Source organism: Trachypithecus francoisi, unplaced genomic scaffold (genome assembly GCF_009764315.1).
Source record: "Trachypithecus francoisi isolate TF-2019V2 unplaced genomic scaffold, Tfra_2.0 Lachesis_group18, whole genome shotgun sequence".
NCBI classification, from domain to species: domain Eukaryota; kingdom Metazoa; phylum Chordata; class Mammalia; order Primates; family Cercopithecidae; genus Trachypithecus; species Trachypithecus francoisi.
In genome coordinates, this window is record NW_022681463.1 from 65,477,478 (window position 1) to 65,499,745 (window position 22,268).

General features: G+C 38.1%; 1 protein-coding gene across 5 annotated transcripts in view; it reads right to left on the reverse strand.

The window, feature by feature from the left end:
- WDFY2 (WD repeat and FYVE domain containing 2) overlaps positions 1-22,268 on the reverse strand; it is a 193,148-nt gene that overhangs the window by 62,731 nt on the left and 108,149 nt on the right. For all 5 annotated transcript variants that reach the window (XM_033177648.1, XM_033177644.1, XM_033177645.1 and 2 more), the window contains one exon: positions 14,188-14,242. In XM_033177648.1, coding sequence (XP_033033539.1) covers positions 14,188-14,242 — 55 coding nt within the window. The remainder of the gene's footprint in view (positions 1-14,187; positions 14,243-22,268) is intronic.

Below are 22,268 nucleotides of genomic sequence, written 5' to 3' on the forward strand. Positions count from 1 at the left end.
TTGGGCCAGGAGCGGTGGCTCACACCTGTCCCAGCACTTTGGGAGGCCAAGGCAGAGACCAGCTTGGCCAACATAGTGAAACCCTGTCTCTACTAAAAATGCAAATATTAGCTGGGTGTGGTGGCAGGTGCCTGTAATCTCAGATACTTGGGAGGCTGAGGCAGGAGAATCGCTTGAACCTGGGGGGTGCCCACAACTGCTTGTGCCGCTTCACTCCCACCTGGGTAACAGAGCAAGACTCTGACTCCAAAAAAAACAAAAAACAAAACAAAAAAAAAGAAAGTCATTTTAGGGTTTTTTTTTTTTTTAAAAAATAGTAATAACATCTTTATTTTAGCAGGAAAGTAAGAGCTTTACTATGTAGAAGTATAGTAGTCAAAGGAAACAATTGTCCAAACAATTTATATTAAAGAAGAGAAAACAAAAAGAAGGAAAAAGAGAGTATTTTCTTAGAGATAATCATATACATCATGTACTTTATAACAACATTTCAGACAATCATGGATCACATATACAATGGTAGCCCTGTAAGATTATAAAACTACATTTTTACTAATTTTTTTAATGTTTAGATATGTTTAGATACAAAAATACTTACCATTGTGTTACAATTGCCTACAATATTCAGTAGAGTAACACGTACAGGTTTGTGGCCCCGGGAGCAATAGGCTATACCATAGAGTCTAAGTGTGTAGGACGCTAGACCATCTAGGTTTGTGTAAGTGCACTCTATGATGTTTGCTCAATGACAAAACCACCTAACAATTCATTTCTCAAAATCTATCCCTGTTGGTAAGCAACATATGACTGTATTAGTGAAAACTAGATTTTCACCAGATGACAAATCCAGATAGCTAAATTCTTACATCTGAATATAGTACCTGCAACTGCTTCACTTAAGGCCAAAACATTTTAAATAATTACTTTAAAGGGGATTATTAAGAAATAAAACTATCGCCGGGTGCGGTGGCTCAAGCCTGTAATCCCAGCACTTTGGGAGGCCGAGACGGGCGGATCACAAGGTCAGGAGATCGAGACCATCCTGGCTAACACAGTGAAACCCTGTCTCTACTAAAAATACAAAAAAACTAGCCGGGCGAGGTGGCGGGCGCCTGTAGTCCCAGCTACTTGGGAGGCTGAGGCAGGAGAATGACGGGAACCCATGAGGCGGAGCTTGCAGTGAGCTGAGATCCGGCCACTGCACTCCAGCCTGGGCGACAGAGCAAGACTCCGCCTCAAAAAAAAAAAAAAAAAAAAAGAAATAAAACTATCTCTATTTGAGATGACATAGTTTTATATATATATATTATATAATTCTAAATAATCCACTAAAAATCTGTGACTAACAGTCTCAGCTAGATTGTGACATACAAATCAATATTTAAAAATCAATTACATTTTTGCACTTGCAATAAACAGTCCAAAAATGAAATAGAGTAAACAATTTCATTTACAATAACCTCAAAAGAAATAAAATTCTTAGGAATAAATTTAACAAAAGAAGTGTGATACTAATACTCTGAAAACTACAAAACATTCTTGGAAAAAATTAAAAATCTAAGTACACAGAAATATATCCTGTATTCATGGATTGGAAGACTTAATATTGCTAAGATGGCATTATTCCCCAAACTGATTTATCGATTCAACACAACCCCCATGGTAATCCCAACTGGCTTCTTTGTAGATCCTACAATGCATATGGAAACTCAAAGGACCTAAAATAGCCAAAGTAATTTTAAAAAAGAAGAACAAAGTGGGAGGAGGTGCACTTCCCAATTTCAAAATTTACTATGAAGCAATAGTAATCAAGACAATATTGGCATAAGAATATGCATATAGATTAGGCCGGGCGCGGTGGCTCAAGCCTGTAATCCCAGCACTTTGGGAGGCCGAGACGGGTGGATCACGAGGTCAGGAGATCGAGACCATCTGGGCTAACACGGTGAAACCCCGTCTCTACTAAAAAATACAAAAAATTAGCCGGGCGAGGTGGCGGGCGCCTGTAGTCCCAGCCACTCGGGAGGCTGAGGCAGGAGAATGGCATAAACCCTGGAGGCGGAGCTTGCAGTGAGCTGAGATCCGGCCACTGCACTCCAGGCTGGGTGACAGAGCGAGAGTCCGTCTCAAAAAAAAGAAAAAAAGGCCGGGCGCGGTGGCTCAAGCCTGTAATCCCAGCACTTTGGGAGGCCGAGACGGGCGGATCATGAGATCAGGAGTTCAAGACCATCCTGGCTAACACAGTGAAACCCCGTCTCTACTAAAAAATACAAAAAAAAAGCTAGCCGGGCGAGGTGGCGGGCGCCTGTAGTCCCAGCTACTCGGGAGGCTGAGGCAGGAGAATGGCGTAAACCCGAGAGGCGGAGCTTGCAGTGAGCTGAGATCCGGCCACTGCACTCCAGCCCGGGCGACAGAGCAAGACTCCGTCTCAAAAAAAAAAAAAAAAAAAAAGAATATGCATATAGATCCATGGAATAGCATCAAGAGTCCAGAAAGAAACCCATATGTCTGTGGTCAATTGATTTTCACTGAGGGTGCTAAGACCATTCAATGAGGAGAGAACAGTTTGTTCAATAAATGGTGCTGAGACAACTGGAAAGTCACAGAAAAAAGAATAAATTTGGACTACTACCTCATACTCCATATGAAAATCAACTTGAAGTGTGTCAAATAATTAAATATGAGTGCTGAAACTATAAAACTCTTAGAAGAAAACGTAAGGATAAATTTTCATGACCTTGGATTTGGCAATGGTTTTCTAGATACATTACTAAAAGAATGAACATCAAAAGAAAAAATACATTAATTAGACTATCAAAATTAAAACCCTTTGTGCTTCAAAGGATATTATCAAAAAAGTGAAAAGACAACCCTCAGAATGACAGAAATTATTTGCAAAACATATCTGATAGGGAGATCATGTCAAGAATATGGAAATAACTTGTATAATTCAATAATAAAAAGACACATAACCCAGTTGAAAAATGGTTAGAAGGGACTTTTTTTTCAACAAAGACAAATGGCCAAAAGGAACATGAAGAGATGTTTAATATTTTTAGTCATCAGGAAAATCCAAATCAAAACCACAATGAGATGCCACTTCACATTCACTTGGTTGGTTATAATCAAAAGTCAGAGAATAACAAGTGGTAATAAGATGTGAAAATTTTTGAACCCTTCTAAACTGCCGGTAGGAATATAAAATGGTACAGCTAGTTTGGAAAGCAGCATGGTGGTTCCTCAAAAATGTATACATGGAGCTATCATTTGATCCATCAGTTATACTCCTAGGTATACACCCAAGAAAAATGAAAACATATGTCGACGCAAAAATGTGTACATCAATATTTATAATAGCATTATTCATAATAGCCAAGATATGGAATCAGCACAAATGATTATCAACTGATGAATGGATAAACAAAATGTGGTATATCTATATATGGGACATTTTCTTTTTTTTTTTAATTTTTTTTTATTACACTTTAAGTTCTAGGGTACATGTGCATAACGTGCAGGTTTGTTACATATGTATACTTGTGCCAGGTTGGTGTGCTGCACCCACCAACTCATCAGCACCCATCAATTCGTCATTTATATCAGGTATAACTCCCAATGCAATCCCTCCCCCCTCCCCCCTCCCCATGATAGGCCCCGATGTGTGATGATCCCCTTCCCGAGTCCAAGTGATCTCATTGTTCAGTTCCCACCTATGAGTGAGAACATGCGGTGTTTGGTTTTCTCTTCTTGTGATAGTTTGCTAAGAATGATGGTTTCCAGCTGCATCCATGTCCCTACAAAGGATGCAAACTCATCCTTTTTTATGGCTGCATAGTATTCCATGGTGTATATGTGCCACATTTTCTTAATCCAGTCTGTCACAGATGGACATTTGGGTTGATTCCAAGTCTTTGCTATTGTGAATAGAGCCGCAATAAACATACGTGTGCATGTGTCTTTATAGCAGCATGATTTATAATCCTTTGGGTATATACCCAGTAGTGGGATGGCTGGGTCATATGGTACATCTAGTTCTAGATCCTTGAGGAATTGCCATACTGTTTTCCATAATGGTTGAACTAGTTTACAATCCCATCAACAGTGTAAAAGTGTTCCTATTTCTCCACATCCTCTCCAGCACCTGTTGTTGCCTGACTTTTTAATGATTGCCATTCTAACTGGTGTGAGATGGTATCTCATTGTGGTTTTGATTTGCATTTCTCTGATGGCGAGTGATGATGAGCATTTTTTCATGTGTCTTTTGGCTGTATGAATGTCTTCTTTTGAGAAATGTCTGTTCATATCCTTTGCCCACTTTTTGATGAGGTTGTTTTTTTCTTGTAAATTTGTTTGAGTTCTTTGTAGATTCTGGATATTAGCCCTTTGTCAGATGAGTAGATTGCAAAAATTTTCTCCCATTCTGTAGGCTGCCTGTTCACTCTGATGGTAGTTTCTTTTGCTGTGCAGAAGCTCTTTAGTTTAATCATATCCCATTTGTCAATTTTGGCTTTTGCTGCCGTTGCTTTTGGTGTTTTAGACATGAAATCCTTGCCCATGCCTATGTCCTGAATGGTACTATCTAGGTTTTCTTCTAGGGTTTTTATGGTATTAGGTCTAACATTTAAGTCTCTAATCCATCTTGAATTAATTTTCGTATAAGGAATAAGGAAAGGATCCAGTTTCAGCTTTCTACTTATGGCTAGCCAATTTTCCCAGCACCATTTATTTATTTATTTATTTATTTTTATTTTTTTTTTTTTTGAGACAGAGTCTCGCTCTGTCACCCAGGATGGAGTGCCGTGGCGCGATCTCGGCTCACTGCAAGCTCCGCCTCCCGGGTTTACGCCATTCTCCTGCCTCAGCCTCCCGAGTAGCTGGGACTACAGGCGCCCGCCACCTCGCCCGGCTAGTTTTTTGTATTTTTTAGTCGAGACGGGGTTTCACCGTGTTAGCCAGGATGGTCTCGATCTCTTGACCTCGTGATCCACCCGTCTCGGCCTCCCAAAGTGCTGGGATTACAGGCTTGAGCCACCGCGCCAGCACCATTTATTAAATAGGGAATCCTTTCCCTATTTCTTGTTTCTCTCAGGTTTGTCAAAGATCAGATGGCTGTAGATGTGTGGTATTATTTCTGAGGACTCTGTTCTGTTCCATTGGTCTATATCTCTGTTTTGGTGCCAGTATCATGCTGTTTTGGTTACTGTAGCCTTGTAGTATAGTTTGAAGTCAGGTAGCGTGATGCCTCCAGCTTTGTTCTTTTGACTTAGGATTGTCTTGGCAATGAGGGCTCTTTTTTGGTTCCATATGAACTTTAAAGCCGTTTATTCCAGTTCTATGAAGAAACTCACTGGTAGCTTGATGGGGATGGCATTGAATCTATAAATAACCTTGGGCAGTATGGCCATTTTCACGATATTGATTCTTCCTATCCATGAGCATGGTATGTTCTTCCATTTGTTAGTGTCCTCTTTTATTTCATTGCGCAGTGGTTTGTACTTCTCCTTGAAGAGGTCCTTTACATCCCTTGTAAGTTGGATTCCTAGGTATTTTATTCTTTTGAAGCAATTGTGAATGGGAGTTCACTCCTGATTTGGCTCTCTGTCTGTTACTGGTGTATAAGAATGCTTGTGATATTTGCACATTGATTTTGTATCCTGAGACTTTGCTGAAGTTGCTTATCAGCTTAAGGAGATTTTGGGCTGAGACAATGGGGTTTTCTAAATATACCATCATGTCATCTGCAAACAGGGACAATTTGACTTCTCCTTTTCCTAACTGGATACCCTTTATTTCTTTCTCTTGCCTGATTGCCCTAGCCAGAACTTCCAACACTATGTTGAATAGGAGTGGTGAGAGAGGGCATCCCTGTCTTGTGCCAGTTTTCAAAGGGAATTTTTCCAGTTTTTGCCCATTCAGTATGATATTGGCTGTGGTTTGTCATAAATAGCTCTTATTATTTTGAGGTACGTTCCATCAATACTGAATTTATTGAGCGTTTTTAGCATGAAGGGCTGTTGAATTTTGTCAAAAGCCTTTTCTGCATCTATTGAGATAATCATGTGGTTCTTGTCTTTGGTTCTGTTTATATGCTGGATTACGTTTATTGATTTGCGAATGTTGAACCAGCCTTGCATCCCAGGGATGAAGCCCACTTGATCGTGGTGGATAAGCTTTTTGATGTGCTGCTGAATCCGGTTGCCAGTATTTTATTGAGGATTTTTGCATTGATGTTCATCAGGGATATTGGTCTAAAATTTTCTTTTTTTGTTGTGTCTCTGCCAGGCTTTGGTATCAGGATGATGTTGGCCTCATAAAATGAACTGGGGAGGATTCCCTCTTTTTCAATTGATTGGAATAATTTCAGAAGGAATGGTACCAGCTCCTCCTTGTACCTCTGGTAGAATTCAGCTGTGAATCCATCTGGTCCTGGACTTTTTTTGGTTGGTAGGCTATTAATTATTGCCTCAATTTCAGAGCCTGCTATTGGTCTATTCAGGGATTCAACTTCTTCCTGGTTTAGTCTTGGAAGAGTGTAAGTGTCCAGGAAATTATCCATTTCGTCTAGATTTTCTAGTTGATTTGCATAGAGGTGTTTATAGTATTCTCTGATGGTAGTTTGTATTTCTGTGGGGTCTGTGGTGATATCCCCTTTATCATTTTTTATTGCATCTATTTGATTCTTCTCTCTTTTCTTTTTATTAGTCTTGCTAGCGGTCTGTCAATTTTGTTGATTTTTTCAAAAAACCAACTCCTGGATTCATTGATTTTTTGGAGGGTTTTTTGTGTCTCTATCTCCTTCAGTTCTGCTCTGATCTTAGTTATTTCTTGCCTTCTGCTAGCTTTTGAATGTGTTTGCTCTTGCTTCTCCAGTTCTTTTAATTGTGATGTTAGAGTGTCAATTTTAGATCTTTCCAGCTTTCTCTTGTGGGCATTTAGTGCTATAAATTTCCCTCTACACACTGCTTTAAATGTGTCCCAGAGATTCTGGTATGTTGTATCTTTGTTCTCATTGGTTTCAAAGAACATCTTTATTTCTGCTTTCATTTCGTTATGTACCCAGTAGTCATTCAGGAGCAGGTTGTTCAGTTTCCATGTAGTTGAGTGGTTTTGATTGAGTTTCTTAGTCCTGAGTTCTAGTTTGATTGCACTGTGGTCTGAGAGACAGTTTGTTATAATTTCTGTTCTTGTACATTTGCTGAGGAGTGCTTTACTTCCAATTATGTGGTCAATTTTGGAATAAGTGCGATGTGGTGCTGAGAAGAATGTATATTCTGTTGATGTGGGGTGGAGAGTTCTATAGATGTCTATTAGGTCCGCTTGGTGCAGAGATGAGTTCAATTCATGGATATCCTTGTTAACTTTCTGTCTCGTTGATCTGTCTAATGTCGACGGTGGAGTGTTGAAGTCTCCCATTATTATTGTATGGGAGTCTAAGTCTCTTTGTAAGTCTCTAAGGACTTGCTTTATGAATTTGGGTGCTCCTGTATTGGGTGCATATATATTTAGGATAGTTAGCTCTTCCTGATGAATTGATCCCTTTACCATTATGTAATGGCCTTCTTTGTCTCTTTTGATCTTTGATGGTTTAAAGTCTGTTTTATCAGAGACTAGGATTGCAACCCCTGCTTTTTTTGTTCTCCATTTGCTTGGTAGATCTTCCTCCATCCCTTTATTTTGAGCCTATGTATGTCTCTGCATGTGAGATGGGTCTCCTGAATACAGCAGACTGATGGGTCTTGACTCTTTATCCAGTTTGCCAGTCTGTGTCTTTTCATTGGAGCATTTAGTCCATTAACATTTAAGGTTAATATTGTTATGTGTGAACTTGATCCTGTCATTATGATATTAACTGGTTTTTTTGCTCGTTAGTTGATGCAGTTTCTTCCTAGCCTCGATGGTCTTTACATTTTGGCATGTTTTTGCAATGGCTGGTACCGGTTGTTCCTTTCCGTGTTTAGGGCTTCCTTCAGGGTCTCTTGTAAGGCAGGCCTGGTGGTGACAAAATCTCTAAGCATTTGCTTATCTGTAAAGGATTTTATTTCTCCTTCACTGATGAAACTTAGTTTGGCTGGATATGAAATTCTGGGTTGAAAATTCTTTTCTTTAAGAATGTTGAATATTGGCCCCCACTCTCTTCTGGCTTGTAGAGTTTCTGCCGAGAGATCTGCTGTTAGTCTGATGGGCTTCCCTTGTGGGTAACCCGACCTTTCTCTCTGGCTGCCCTTAAGATTTTTTCCTTCATTTCAACTTGGGTGAATCTGGCAATTATGTGTCTTGGAGTTGCTCTTCTCGAGGAGTATCTTTGTGGTGTTCTGTGTATTTCCTGAATTTGAATGTTGGCCTGCCCTACTAGGTTGGGGAAGTTCTCCTGGATGATATCCTGAAGAGTGTTTTCCAACTTGGTTCCACTTTCCCCTCACTTTCAGGCACCCCAATCAGACTTAGATTTGGTCTTTTTACATAATCCCATACTTCTTGCAGGCTTTGTTCATTTCTTTTTCTTCTTTTTTCTTTTGGTTTCTCTTCTCGCTTCATTTCATTCATTTGATCCTCAATCGCTGATACTCTTTCTTCCAGTTGATCAAGTCGGTTACTGAAGCTTGTGGATGTGTCACATATTTCTCGTGTCATGGTTTTCATCTCTGTCATTTCCTTTATGACCTTCTCTGCATTAATTATTCTAGCTATCAATTCTTCCACTCTTTTTTCAAGATTTTTAGTTTCTTTGCGCTGGGTACGTAATTCCTCCTTTAGCTCTGAGAAGTTTGATGGACTGAAGCCTTCTTCTCTCATCTCGTCAAAGTCATTCTCTGACCAGCTTTGATCCGTTGCTGGCAATGAGCTGCGCTCCTTTGCAGGGGGAGATGCGCTCTTATTTTTTGAATTTCCAGCTTTTCTGCCCTGCTTCTTCCCCATCTTTGTGGTTTTATCTGCCTCTGGTCTTTGATGGTGGTGACGTACTGATGGGGTTTTGGTATAGGTGTTCTTCCTGTTTGATAGTTTTCCTTCTAATAGTCAGGACCCTCAGCTGTAGGTCTGTTGGAGATTGCTTGAGGTCCACTCCAGACCCTGTTTGCCTGGGTATCAGCAGCAGAGGTTGCAGAAGATAGAATATTGCTGAACAGCGAGTGTACCTGTCTGATTCTGACTTTGGAAGCTTCCTCTCAGGGGTGTACTCCACCCTGTGAGGTGTGAGGTGTCAGACTGCCCCTAGTGGGGGATGTCTCCCACTTAGGCTACTCAGGGGTCAGGGACCCACTTGAGCAGGCAGTCTGTCCGTTCTCAGTTCTCAGCCTCCGTGTTGGGAAATCCACTGCTCTCTTCAAAGCTGTCAGACAGAGTCGTTCGGGTCTGCACAGGCCTCTGCTGCTTCCCCTGTTGTTTTTTAGCTGTGCCCTGTCCCCAGAGGTGGAGTCTACAGAGACAGGCAGGTTTCCTTGAGCTGCTGTGAGTTCCACCCAGTTCCAGCTTCCCAGCGGCTTTGTTTACCTACTTAAGCCTCAGCAATGGCGGGCACCCCTCCCCCAGCCTCGCTGCTGCCTTGCGGTTAGATCGCAGACTGCTGTGCTAGCACTGAGGGAGGCTCCATGGCCGTGGGACCCTCCCGGCCAGGTGTGGGTATAATCTCCTGGTGTGCCCGTTTGCTTAAAGCGCAGTATTGGGGTGGGAATTACCCGATTTTCCAGGTGTTGTGTGTCTCAGTTCGCCTGGCTAGGAAAAGGGATTCCCTTCCCCCTTGCGCTTCCCAGGTGAGGCAATGCCTCGCCCTGCTTCAGCTCTCGCTGGTCGGGCTGCAGCAGCTGACCAGCACCGATTGTCCGGCACTCCCCGGTGAGATGACCCCCAGTACCTCAGTTGAAAATGCAGAAATCACCGGTCTTCTGTGTCGCTCACACCGGGAGTTGGAGACTGGAGCTGTTCCTCCATTTTAGGGTTAATAGTATATATCTTTAAGTTATCACAGTCTTCCTCCAAGTGCTATTATACTTCTTCACGTGTAGTATTCTAGAACCTACAATAGTATACTTCCATTTCTCTGGCCTTTGTACTATTGTCGCACATTTTAATTTACATATATTATTAACCCCTTGCTACTTGGTCTTTAACTTAAAAGTCAATTGTCTTTTAAAGAGATTCATACAATATATGAAAAAAAACCTTTCAGTTCCCATTTTTAAAACTGTTCTTTCTTTTGAGTAGACACATAGTTTCTTTTGGCATCATTTTCTTTTTCCCCGGAAAGACTTCCTTTAACATTTCTTTTAGTAAAGATCTATGAATGATGAATTTTTTGTTTTTGTGTGTCCAAAAAAATGTTTATTTTTACTTAAGTTTTTGAAAGATATTTTCTCTGGGTATATAAGTCTATGTTGGAAGTTTTTTCTTCTTTTAGAACTTTAAAAATGGGCTGGGCACAGTGGTTCTTGCCTGTAATCACGGCACTTTGGGAGGCCAAGGTTGGTGGATTGCTTGAGCTTAGGAGTTTGAGACCAGCCTGGGCAACATGGCAAAACCTCATCTCTACAAAAAATATAGAACTTGGCCAGGTGTGGTGGCATACACCTGTAGTCCCAGCTACTTGGGAGGTGAGGTGGGAGGACTTCTTGAGACCAGGAGGCAGAGGTTGCAGTCAGTTGAGATCACACCACTGCACTCTATCCTGGGCGACTGAGTGAGGCCCTGTCACCAAAAAAAAAAAAAAAAAAAAGCCTTAAAAATGTTGTTCTGTGGACATCGAATTCATCTGCCACTCTGTGTGGCAGATGAATTTGTCTGTGTCTAATAAATCTAATCTACCCACTGATTTTTTTATTTCAATGACTATATTTTTCCTATCCAAAAGTTCTATTTGGTTCTCTTAAAAATCTTCCTGTTTTTTCCACAATCGTTTTATTACCTTGTTGTTTCTGAAACTTTTTTCTTCAATCATTTAACATATTGTGTTATGGCTTCTTTCCCTTTGTTGATTATTATCTAAGATTCTTGGTACTCTAATCATCCTGTTTGTGATATCTGCTAATATTTACTCATGGTAGATTGATTGCTTGTTAGTTTTACAATTAAAAAAAAATGAAGAATTCATCTTAAGCAGTGCTTGTTTTTGTTGCAGGGCCTTTGTGCAATTTTTCTTACTGAAAAGAGCCTGCATTTGTTTCTAGAAAGTAACCGTGGTGTCTGATTGGCCAAGGACCCACTTTATGTTAATTTCTTAACATGGAATTCCAGCATGTTATAATCTGTTAAAATTTATATTCCAAACTCAAAAGTTTTCATTTCAGGTTTTGATTTATCAAGGTAAAATTCCATCCTCTATCCAGAGTTGGGGTCAGGAATAAATTTCCCTGTAGTCTTCAGGGCCAATTAGTGGAAAGTCTTGTTCCTCTTTTTATGGGGGTACAGTCCTTCATGAGATTCAGCCTTTTATGGAAATCTCAGTTTCAATTTTTCATCTCACTCAGGCCCTGGGCCTTATTTCTTGTCCCCAAGTGCATGTTAATACACAAGTATCTATCTCTTACTGGTTCTCCATCTCCCCAAGACAGCTGCAAAGACAGATTGTATGTATATCACTCTGAGTTTTAGTTCTCTCTTTGGTTCTGGCTCATAGAAATTTTTTTATTTGTATCTCCCATGAGTCTAGTATTGTATTAAGAAGAATGACAAAACCAACAAGAAGTGTAATTTTAACATTATCTCCAGGTATTCGTGGAGAATAGGTTTCCATAGTACTCTAGTTATCAATTTTTTTGTAATCCTCTGTAGATAAAATGAACTTATATGAAATATTAAGAGACTCAAAGAACAATGGCATATGAAGATAAGTTTCTAGTGATATGCTCATTATACATAGACCTGTGAGGTCAATCATTATTTTAACAGACATAGGAAATGGCATGTTATGCTTATACATTTAAGAAAAACACAAAATTAAGCAGAAATTAATATATTTAATGACAAGTGGGATTTCTAAGTATCTTGGTAAGCTGAGGTGATAAGCTAAATAAAATGAGATTGTGAATAACAGGATGTTAAGTGCAGCATTTAGTTTTTATTTTAAAAACAAAAATAAAAACAAGAAACAACTTCAAAAGTACTGAAGATATAGCTTAAAAATAACTCAAAACAATTTAAAATAACTAAAAGAGTATAATTGGATTGTTTGTAACATGAAGGATAAATACTTGAGGCGACAGATACCCCATCTACCCTTATGTGATTATGCATTGCATGCCCGTATCAAAATGTCACATGTACCCCCATAAATATATATATCCACTATCTACCCATAAAAATTAAAAATTAAAAACAGAAAAAATTCAAGTGAGAACTGTGGAGGAGCTTGAGTTGACTGTTTGAGCCCACAGCATAAAATGGCTGCCAGAAATTCACCCTATATAAGAACAATGCTGAGGAAAAGAGAGAATATAATTTTGTACTTATCAGATTACATGCATGTAACTTAGTGCCTTAAAACAGTAAATGTTAATTATCTCAGAGTCTGAAATATTGGTGCACTTTAGCTGCATGCCTCTGTCATAAAGTCTCTCACAGGATGGAATCAAGGTGTGGAATGGAACTGTGGTCTCATCTGAAACCTTGACAGGGGGAGAATCTGCTTCCAAACTCTCTCACATAGTACTGGCTGGATTCAGTTCCTTGTGGGCTGTTAAACTAGGGTGTCAGTTCCCTACTGGCTGTTGAGAAGGCCTCCCTCAGTTCCTCAGCACATGGGCTTCTCCACAGGGCAGCTCACAACATGGCAGCTGGCTTTCATCAGAGCAAGCACACAAAGGTGCAGAGTGGGCAAGCAAGGTGGAAGTTTTGGTATCTTTGTAACCTAATCTCAGAAGTGATATCCATCACTTGCCATATTCTAGGTCAAGCCCACACTGGAGGTATAGGGTAAATTCCAGGAGGCAATGATCATTAGGAACCATCTTGAAGGTTACCTACCACAAGGTATTGTATTTTTAAATGGTCCTAAAGGTACCAAATGATATCCCAAATATGTGACCAAGCCAATTAAAAAAAATTTTTGTTAAGTAATGTATTTTTAAAACTTGATAAAAAACAACTGTCCATATTTACAGGATACATGTAAAAACTGTTTTAAAGAATAAAGACTCACATAACATAAAATAAAAATTAGAGATATAAAATATATAGCCTGGAAAAGAGAAGTGAGAGCAAAACACTGCAGATTGAAACAGGAGACAGAAGGGAAGGGGTAGAAACTTTCACTGTTGTTTTAAAATAATTGAAAGGTTGTCATGTGTAAGAGAGATTGTATTCAGTTTCTGTACGTCCAACAGGCTAAGCAAACACCAATAGAGGAACATTTATCACTTATCACACAATGTTTTAATGGCCATCTGTATCCTCTTACCATCTGTATCCTCTCCATGATTATAAACTGCTTATACATAGATACTATACATGTCTGGTTCACTATTGCAATTCTGTTACCAGAACATAATAGACACTCAATAAATATGTGATGAATGATATGTGAGAAAATTAAAGAAGAGAAATAAATTTTAGCCCCAAATCTTAAAGAACTTAATGCTTAGAATTTTCCAAAATCATAATGGTTCCTATGTCTCTGGAGGTACTAAAAGAGAAGCTGGATGATCATCCTCTCATTAAAGGCGAGTCAAGAGAATTCTCATGACTCTAAGTGTTAAAAAGTCTACCTCTAACTTTCTGGTTCCACAATGCTATTAGTCTGAATAAAGAAATCCCTTCCAAAAATTGTTGGCAGATGGCCTGTCAATGTTGAAGACATGATAAAACCACAATTCTTCCCCTTGGACAACACACTCTGAGCATTTTAAAACATTTAACCACATTAAAGATGAGTCCTATTAAGGTGGTTTTTTACTGGACCCACTTTCTAAACCTGCTGTACTGTTGAAAGGCAGCGTGTTACAGTAGGAAGACAAAGGCTGTGGGCTTGGGAGTCACACTGACCTGATATGGCTCTGCACTTAACTAGAACCCAAGGCAAGCCACCCAACCTCATTGGGCCTCAGTTTCTTAATTCAAAAACAGGGATAACATTCACTCAAAAGGTTGCTCTGTTTTGTTTCCCTGATGATTGTAAAGTACGTATTCTCTTGTGGCAGTGAAAAGCACCAAGAAGTATTTTAGAATCTGGGTAATGAAAGTACTCCTCTCACTCCCTACCTTGATAGTTTTTCACAGAAGTCATCTTGTTATAATCTTCTGACAATATAAACTCCTGTAAAAGAAAAGAAAAATATTAAACAAAAATAAATTCTTTTTTTTTTTTTTTAAACGGAGTCTCGCTCTGTCGCCCAGGCTGGAGTGCAGTGGCCGGATCTCAGCTCACTGCAAGCTCCGCCTCCCAGGTTTACGCCATTCTCCTGCCTCAGCCTCCTGAGTAGCTGGGAGTACAGGCTACTCTAGCCTTGCCCGGCTAGTTTTTTGTATTTTTTAGTAGAGACGGGGTTTCACCGGGTTAGCCAGGATGGTCTCGATCTCCTGACCTCGTGATCCGCCCGTCTCGGCCTCCCAAAGTGCTGGGATTACAGGCTTGAGCCACCGCGCCTGGCCACAAAAATAAATTCTTTAAGTGAAGGACTATATTTGGTAAAACCAGATTGAATAAAGCAAATTATCATGACAATTATATCTAACATTAGTATTTTGCCCATCAACTCAGAATTTTTGTACCCCTTTAAAAGTAACAATTATAATTATGATCCAATGCAGTTATCATAATTTTACCTTATAAGTGTTGACTTTTTGTGTATGCATGAGAAGAAAACCAGATCAAGTTGAGCATCTTGATACTAGTCAATTTTGAAGACAAACCTAATTCAAAATACTTTTCTTTCAACTGTGCCAAAGCTAAAAACTTTCAAGGCTCTAACCAGTAAGGAAATGGATGGTAACTCTCTACTAAAAATAAATTAGGTATTTTAAATATTCTTTTTCTAAGATTAGTAATTTATTTCCCCTTACTACAAGAGTCTCAAGGTTGCATGTTACCTCTGTATCCCCAGGGAACCGGGCACAATACCTTGGCACAGTAGGTAATTAATAAATAATGGTCACACAAAGGCACTTCTCAATGTAATGAGATTAGCCTGAATGTCAAATTTACTGAAAATATCAGTTTCTATATTGCACATTATATATACCCTTTGTGGGGACACGTAAGTGTGTGCTGTTTCGCCCAAGCATCTGTGTATACAGTGACCCGTATGTAGAAGGTGATTGAGGGTTTATGAGATCCAGCCAAGTTTTGAGTCCTTAGGCTTCATTCAAAAGAAAAATACCCACGTATTCTTAAAGAGTATATTATGAAACATAAGGAAAGCTGCAAAGTATAATAAATTGATACCTTCATCTGAGTTTAGAAACAGGGCAATTAATCTTTTTTTGGAAGCATCCAGGATTTTTCTTTGATAACTTTAAAAAAGGGGGATGGGAAGAAAGACACCTAAATGCCTTACTTGCTATCTGGGTCTTCCTGAGTTTAGTAGTTTGTGTAATTTTTCAGAAGGAAATAATTATTTTATTGTTTTTGTGATAAATGTCACAAAGGTAAAGTAGGAGATGATATGAGAGAACATACAAGGCAATAAAGTTACTTTGCTTATTCATTTTTCTATTCCAGCCCCCTTTAAGAAGCTTATCTACAAATGAATTTTCTTCATGATTTTCTCAGTAATAACATTATTCAACTTGTCACTTTAAAAATTCATAACATTATTTCTTCAAGGAGTGGCACTACATTCAATTCTTGTTTTGAAAGAGTTAGACCTACAACTGGACACAACAGACTAATTTTTTTTCTTTTCTTTTTTCTGATAGAGTCTTGCTCTGTTGCCTGGTTGGAGTGCAGTGGCGCAATCTTGGCTCACTGCAACCTCTGCCTCCCAGGTTCAAGTAATTCTCCTGCCTCAGCCTCCCTAGTAGCAGGGATTATAGGTGCATGCCACCATGCCCGGCTAATTTTGGTATTTTTAGTAGAGACGGGGTTTCACCATGTTGGCCAGGCTGGTCTTGAACTCCTGACCTCAGGTGATCCGCCCACCTCGGCCTCCCAAAGGGCTGGGATTACAGGTGTGCACCACCGTGCCCAGCCAGAGCAGACTAATTTTTAAAGAAGTAAAGTAGCTGGCCCATAAAGTGCTTATAGTGTAGGTAAGGAAACCCGGGAGGTGCCTAAGCCACAATTCACTAGCAACTTTTAATTCCAGGCAACAGGACCTCGACCCTGACCCCCAACTTTACAGGGTCCCAAATATCGTGACACATACACAAATAAATTTATTAAAGACATTGTTATCTGGCCAAATGTTTTCTGAATTCATATTGTTCATGCTATTTGAATATACTGAAATGGTTCTCTGGCCTGGTCAAAAGATACCACAATTCCTTTCGAAACAACGTAAGGTATAAAATAACACAACTTAATAGAGGTTTGCATTTAGGATTTAATATACACATTAAAAATAAAATTACCAGTTCAATGCATTGGTAAACCTAATTTATTGGTCATTTATTTTTCCTATGATAATAAAAACATATAATTATGGAGAAAATTTAGATTTTGTGTCAGCTTTTGTTATTACTTTTTTGATCATAGAAACACAATATAGTCCTCTAAGAAATGTAAGAAAAATAAACACTAAAAATCCCTTGTGATACCATTTCTCAAACATAAGTATTATGGAAAGTACAGTTGTAATAATATATAATAAAACAAAACATTAAAACTACTTGGCAATGCTGTTTTCTTTTTACAGTTCATGCATATAATTCCACGAGTACATACTCATCAACTTCATTCTTTTTGATGACTGCATAGGATGCAGTAAATATTCTTTTTTTTTTTGAGACAGAGCTTCAGAGCTTCACTCTTGTTGCCCAGGCTAGAGTGCAACGGTGTGATCTCGGCTCACCGCAACCTCCGCCCTCCTGGGTTCAAGCGATTCTCCTACCTCAGCCTCCTGAGCAGTTGGGATTACAGGCACGTGCCACCATGCCCGGCTAATTTATTGTATTTTTAGTAGAGATGGGGTTTCTCCATGTTGGTCAGGCTGGTCTTGAACACCCGACCTCAGGTGATCTGCCTGTCTTGGCCTCCCAAAGTGCTGGGATTACAGGCGTGAGCCACCACGCCTGGCCATAATATTCCTTTGTTGATGAACGTTTGTTTCCAGTTTCCCTTATTGAAAATATTACATTAAATGTATTCTATCTTTATATGTCTCCAGCAGTACTTCTATAAAATAAAAGTCCAAAAAGTAGAATTATTGGATCAAAGAGTATAACCATTGAAATTTTGATATGGTCAAACTGAGTTTTTAAAAGATTTTGTCTGTTAACACTCATGAACAATTAAAATGTAAAGGTTTGGCTGCAGTTATTTTCTTAGGATTGACCAATAAAAGTTCAAAACAAATTAGATCAAAGATATACACATTTGAAATATTTTGGATAAAATAGTTTCTATTCCTTCTTTATTATTTCTATCCTTCCTTCTTTCCATTCAGCTCTCCACCCATCTATCACTTAGTTGTTTTTAATGCTCACTGTAATACATCAAATAATATAGGATATACAAGCAAAAGGCTAACAATTGTCTTCACCTTCAATCTCACCCTTTTGAGGCAACCAATGTTAACAGTCTGGCGTATCCCTCCATGTCTTTTTTTTAAACCCTTATACAAACATATATGAACATATATACTTTTTTTGTTGTATAAAAACAGGATCACATTATAGATATTATTCTGTAACTTTCCGTTTTCATCTAAAGTACACCAGAGCGCTATTTTCCAGAAGCATGTAGTTCTCTAACTTATTCTTTCTGATGGCTGTATAATATTCCATAAAATGGATATGCCAAACTTTATTCAAGTACTTCACATTTTAAGTGGACATTCCATTTGTCTGCTATAATTTACAATTATAGCAATACTTTGAGAAAGGTCTTTGCAAGTATATCCATATGAACTAATGTCTATGTAGAAGAGATGCTGGCTCAAATATCATGTACATTTAATGTCTTAATAAACACTGCCATATTATTTTCCAGGAAGCATGCAGCCATGTACTCTGTCACCTAACCCCATTTTCATTTGACAGCATTTTTTCCCACATCTTATCAGCATTGAATGCTATTGATCTTTTCAATTTTTGCCAAACTGATGTGCGAAACAAGAGGGTATCTCATTGTGGTTTATGTTCATTACACTATTTATGAGCTGGAGAACTTTTTGTGTTTATGTGCTATTTTCATTCATTTCTTGTTTTACAAATTTTTTGTTCAAATTCTGCTGTAGCCTGTTTCTCTGAAAAACAGCGTGAAGCAAAGCTTAAGCCTAATGCTTCATTTGAAGGTGCAGTATCGGCAACAGTGAGTGAGGGTAAAGCAAAGCACAGTGGAGAAAGATGGTGGTGCACTACCAAGCTCGCCTGAGTTTCACAAGATGCCCGGCTTTTTCTCAGCATTCAGGAAGTCTCTGGACAGATAGAAGTGAAACACCAGGTTTTGGAAAAATCCACTGAAGGGAGGGATGGAGAGGGAATTTATCTGCCAGATGTCTCCCATACCCCTTTGCATTTTAATCATAGCTCCACATGAATCTAATTTTTCCCTGCTTGTAGAAAGTTGGACCACCTAGCCCTGTTGCAGCCACCGGGGAAGTCATATCTGTGTCTCTGCAGTGCTGTGCTTCATATAATTCAGAAGTAGCAGGGGAACCAGATCCTCTGGGCTTAGGCCTCAGGGTGGAACAAGGTGCCAAGAGAGCCCAGGAAACAAGTACAATTAAGAAAATCTGAGGCAGTATATATGATGTGGCCCAGGCATATCCTTTGTTCTTTTTGTCTATTGCATTTGTAATTGTCTTACTAAATTGTAGAAATTCTTTGATTATTAGGGATAGTTATCCTTTGTTTAATATGTGAATTGACAGTATTTTCTCTCCTAATATTCTGCCTTTGAATTTTATTAAATATTTTGTAGTATTGAAATGTTTTATTTTTTTAATTAACAAACAACCATGGCATTATGAGTTAAAATTGCATTATAGCTTTTAAGTTTTAATTTGGGAAGGAATAATATTTTAACTGTAATATACTCAAGTACTTAAATACAATTTTTCTTTACTAGTTTAAATGGCATTGCCCTCAACCCCATTTCAATTTCCAATGAATTACTTCTCACACATAATGAAAACAACTCTTGGTTTTGGGATACACATGTATTAAGTTTTAGTATGCTATTGTAGCATTTAACACAGTATTTGTTGTTGACTTACCTAAACCCTGACCAAGTTTAGGTAATCACTGCTATTTTCGTTTTATCTGGAATTTTTATTAAGAGTAGCCGCCAAATTTAATTAAATTGAACAGAATGTGTTTTTGCTATCTATTAAACGAAATTTGTTAAAATCCTTCAATTTATAAAAGTAATTGATTATTGTTAAACAGTTTTCTGATATTGACCCATTCTTAACTCCCGGAAAGAATCCAAACTTGCCCTGATGTATTCTTCCTTTAATACACTACTGGATTTGATATGCTAATATTTGATAAGAATTTTTACATCTACATGTAAGAGTATTACTGGTCTATAGCTTTTCATTTTGGTGCTATCTTCATTGGGTTCTGGCTTAAAGATAGCAAAGGATGGTGGTTAAGGGCTTGGGCACTGGAACCAAATTGTCCAGTTTAAATCCGAGCTAAAACACATACTTGTTAAACGATCTTGACATGTTGCTCAAGAGCTCTATGCTTCACTTTCCTTCTGTGTATTAGCCTCATAAGACTGTATGAGACTGAGTTATTATAAAAAAGCATTTTAAAGCAGTGCCTGTCACATAGTAAGTACTCTATGAGAGTTAATTTTTAAAAAATGGATTAAGAAGCTTTTCTTTAAATCTTTTGGAAGACAATGAACAATTATAATTGAAGAATTCAAATTCAGGTTCTCCAGCTTTTCCCCGTGTATACACAGAAACACATACAATTGCAATAGTAGTACTGTCAATGATGTTTTGTAGCTCTCCTTTTTAACTTAACACTATTACATGGGCATTTCTCATGTCACTACCTATTTTTTTGAAAAAATGAATTTTAATGGATACATAATATCCCATTGGAAGGCAATAAAGGATTTTACCTAATTAGTCTTTAACTGTTATAGTTCCTTTTTTTTTTTTTTTTTTTTTGAGGCAGGATCTTGCTTTGTCACCCAGGCTGGAGTGCAGTGGCGTGAACACAATTCACTGCAGCCTCAACCTCCCAAGCTCAAATATCATCCCACCTCAGCCTTCTGAGTAGCTGGGACTACAGGCACGAGCCACTACACCTGGCTAATTTTTGTATATTTTGTAGAGATGGCGTTTTACCATGTTACCCAGGCTGGTCTCGAACTCCTGTGCTCCAGCAATCTGCCTGCCTCAGCCTTCCCAAAGTGCTGGGATTGTAGGCGTTGAGTCACTGCATTCAGTCTGTTACATTTCTAACACACCAATGTTTTATTACAAAAATAGGAATATCCTTATGAATAATCTTCGTGTATTTTTAGGATTATTTTCTTTGGATGGTTTTCTAGAAATGAAATTATTGACACAAAGGAAAAGTATTTCTAAAGCTCTGAATTTTACCAATATTTTTTCTAAATAGTTTGTGCCAAATTTATGTCCTTTCCATTAGTGTTCTAAAGTGCCCTACTTTATTTAATTCTAGCTGATATGTATATTCTAAAACTACTACAACTTAGATAAAAATAGAATTAAAAAAATTTTAACACCTTAAAATGTTTACTGGCCCTTAGTATTTCCTCTTTCATTACTTTTCTATCTACAGGATTTTATTGTTTTTCTTATCTATTTGCATACGCTTGTCATGGACTGAGGATATTTTCCCTTTTCTGTCATATTCCACGTAACTATTTGTTGCTTTAAAAAAACTATTTAAGTAGATTCTCTTAATGCTGGGAAGTTCTGCATTTTATGTAGTTAAATATAATAATATTTTCATTTATGACTTCTATTCTTTTAAGCGTACAACATTCTTCTTGATAGATTGTTTATAAATGTCTAGTCAACTGACTTCTAGTTTTTCTTTTTCTTTTTTAAGGCTTTACTTACATGTAAGGCTGCTTCATGCTCCGGGAATTAATTTTGGTATAAGGCAAGAGGTGAGAATTAAAATCGATCTTTTTCTTAAAAGCAAACCAACTGCTCCAGCACCATTTGTTTAGTAACTTTTCCCATCCACACTGCCTTGTGGGCTTTACCATCTTTTATTTGCTTTCATTGAATTGAGTCTGTTTGGGAGTTCTCTAATCCTGTTTTATTCCTTTGCCAGAACCAAAATGATTTAATTACAGTAGATACAACTTATATGTTAATATAAAGGCTATGTGTCTCCTAATTTCTTAAAGAAAAATGTAGCTAGATGAACATAAATAATCTTTTTAATAGCAAAAAAGAAAAATCACATTAACTATTTTGATTGGAATTGAATTAAACCTTTAAATTCAGGAAGATTTGAGATTTAAAGGTCTTCTTTTATGTATATTAATCATTTTTTATACTTTTCTTCAACTGTTTTACATATTTTTGAAACTATTTCTATATTTATGTGATAGTAACTTCTGTGAATGGGATCATTTTTCTATTACTTGGTAAACTCTGAATTTAAAAAAAAAAAAAAGGTAGATTGACAGGTGCTAACTTTGGACCAAAACTGAAAAACAGTGATTTCACAGCTCCCGGGAGGCTCACTACCAATCCCTTTGAAATCTTGATATGTGGTAGTCAGAGTGAGTTGAATAATCTTGGATAGGGTACTTAGCTACGTGGGACACTTACACTCCTAACTCCCAAGATTTAGAAGGAAAGGAAGAAGAGTTCTTTGATGTTTTAGAACAAACTAAGGAAAGAGAAGAAAAGAGAAAAAGACTATTTAAGAAGGCTAAGCTGCAACATTATTCGTAGCCAATGCTTTGGGCTGGGGGTGGAAAAAAGAATAAAAATGGAGAAAACTAATAATATAAGCTTGTTTGTACATTTGTCAATGCCTTTTCCACTCCTCTTTGTCTCTCTAAATTCCTATGAAAACCAAGCCTGGCAGAATAAGTCAATCAGATGGTAATATTACTGTATTTGGGCAACACTGTATTTTTTTAAAAAGGTTCTAGCATGCCCTGTTGTTAAAGAATGTACAAGGCAAGGCCCATGCCTGTGTACACACATGCCATTCACAACACTCTT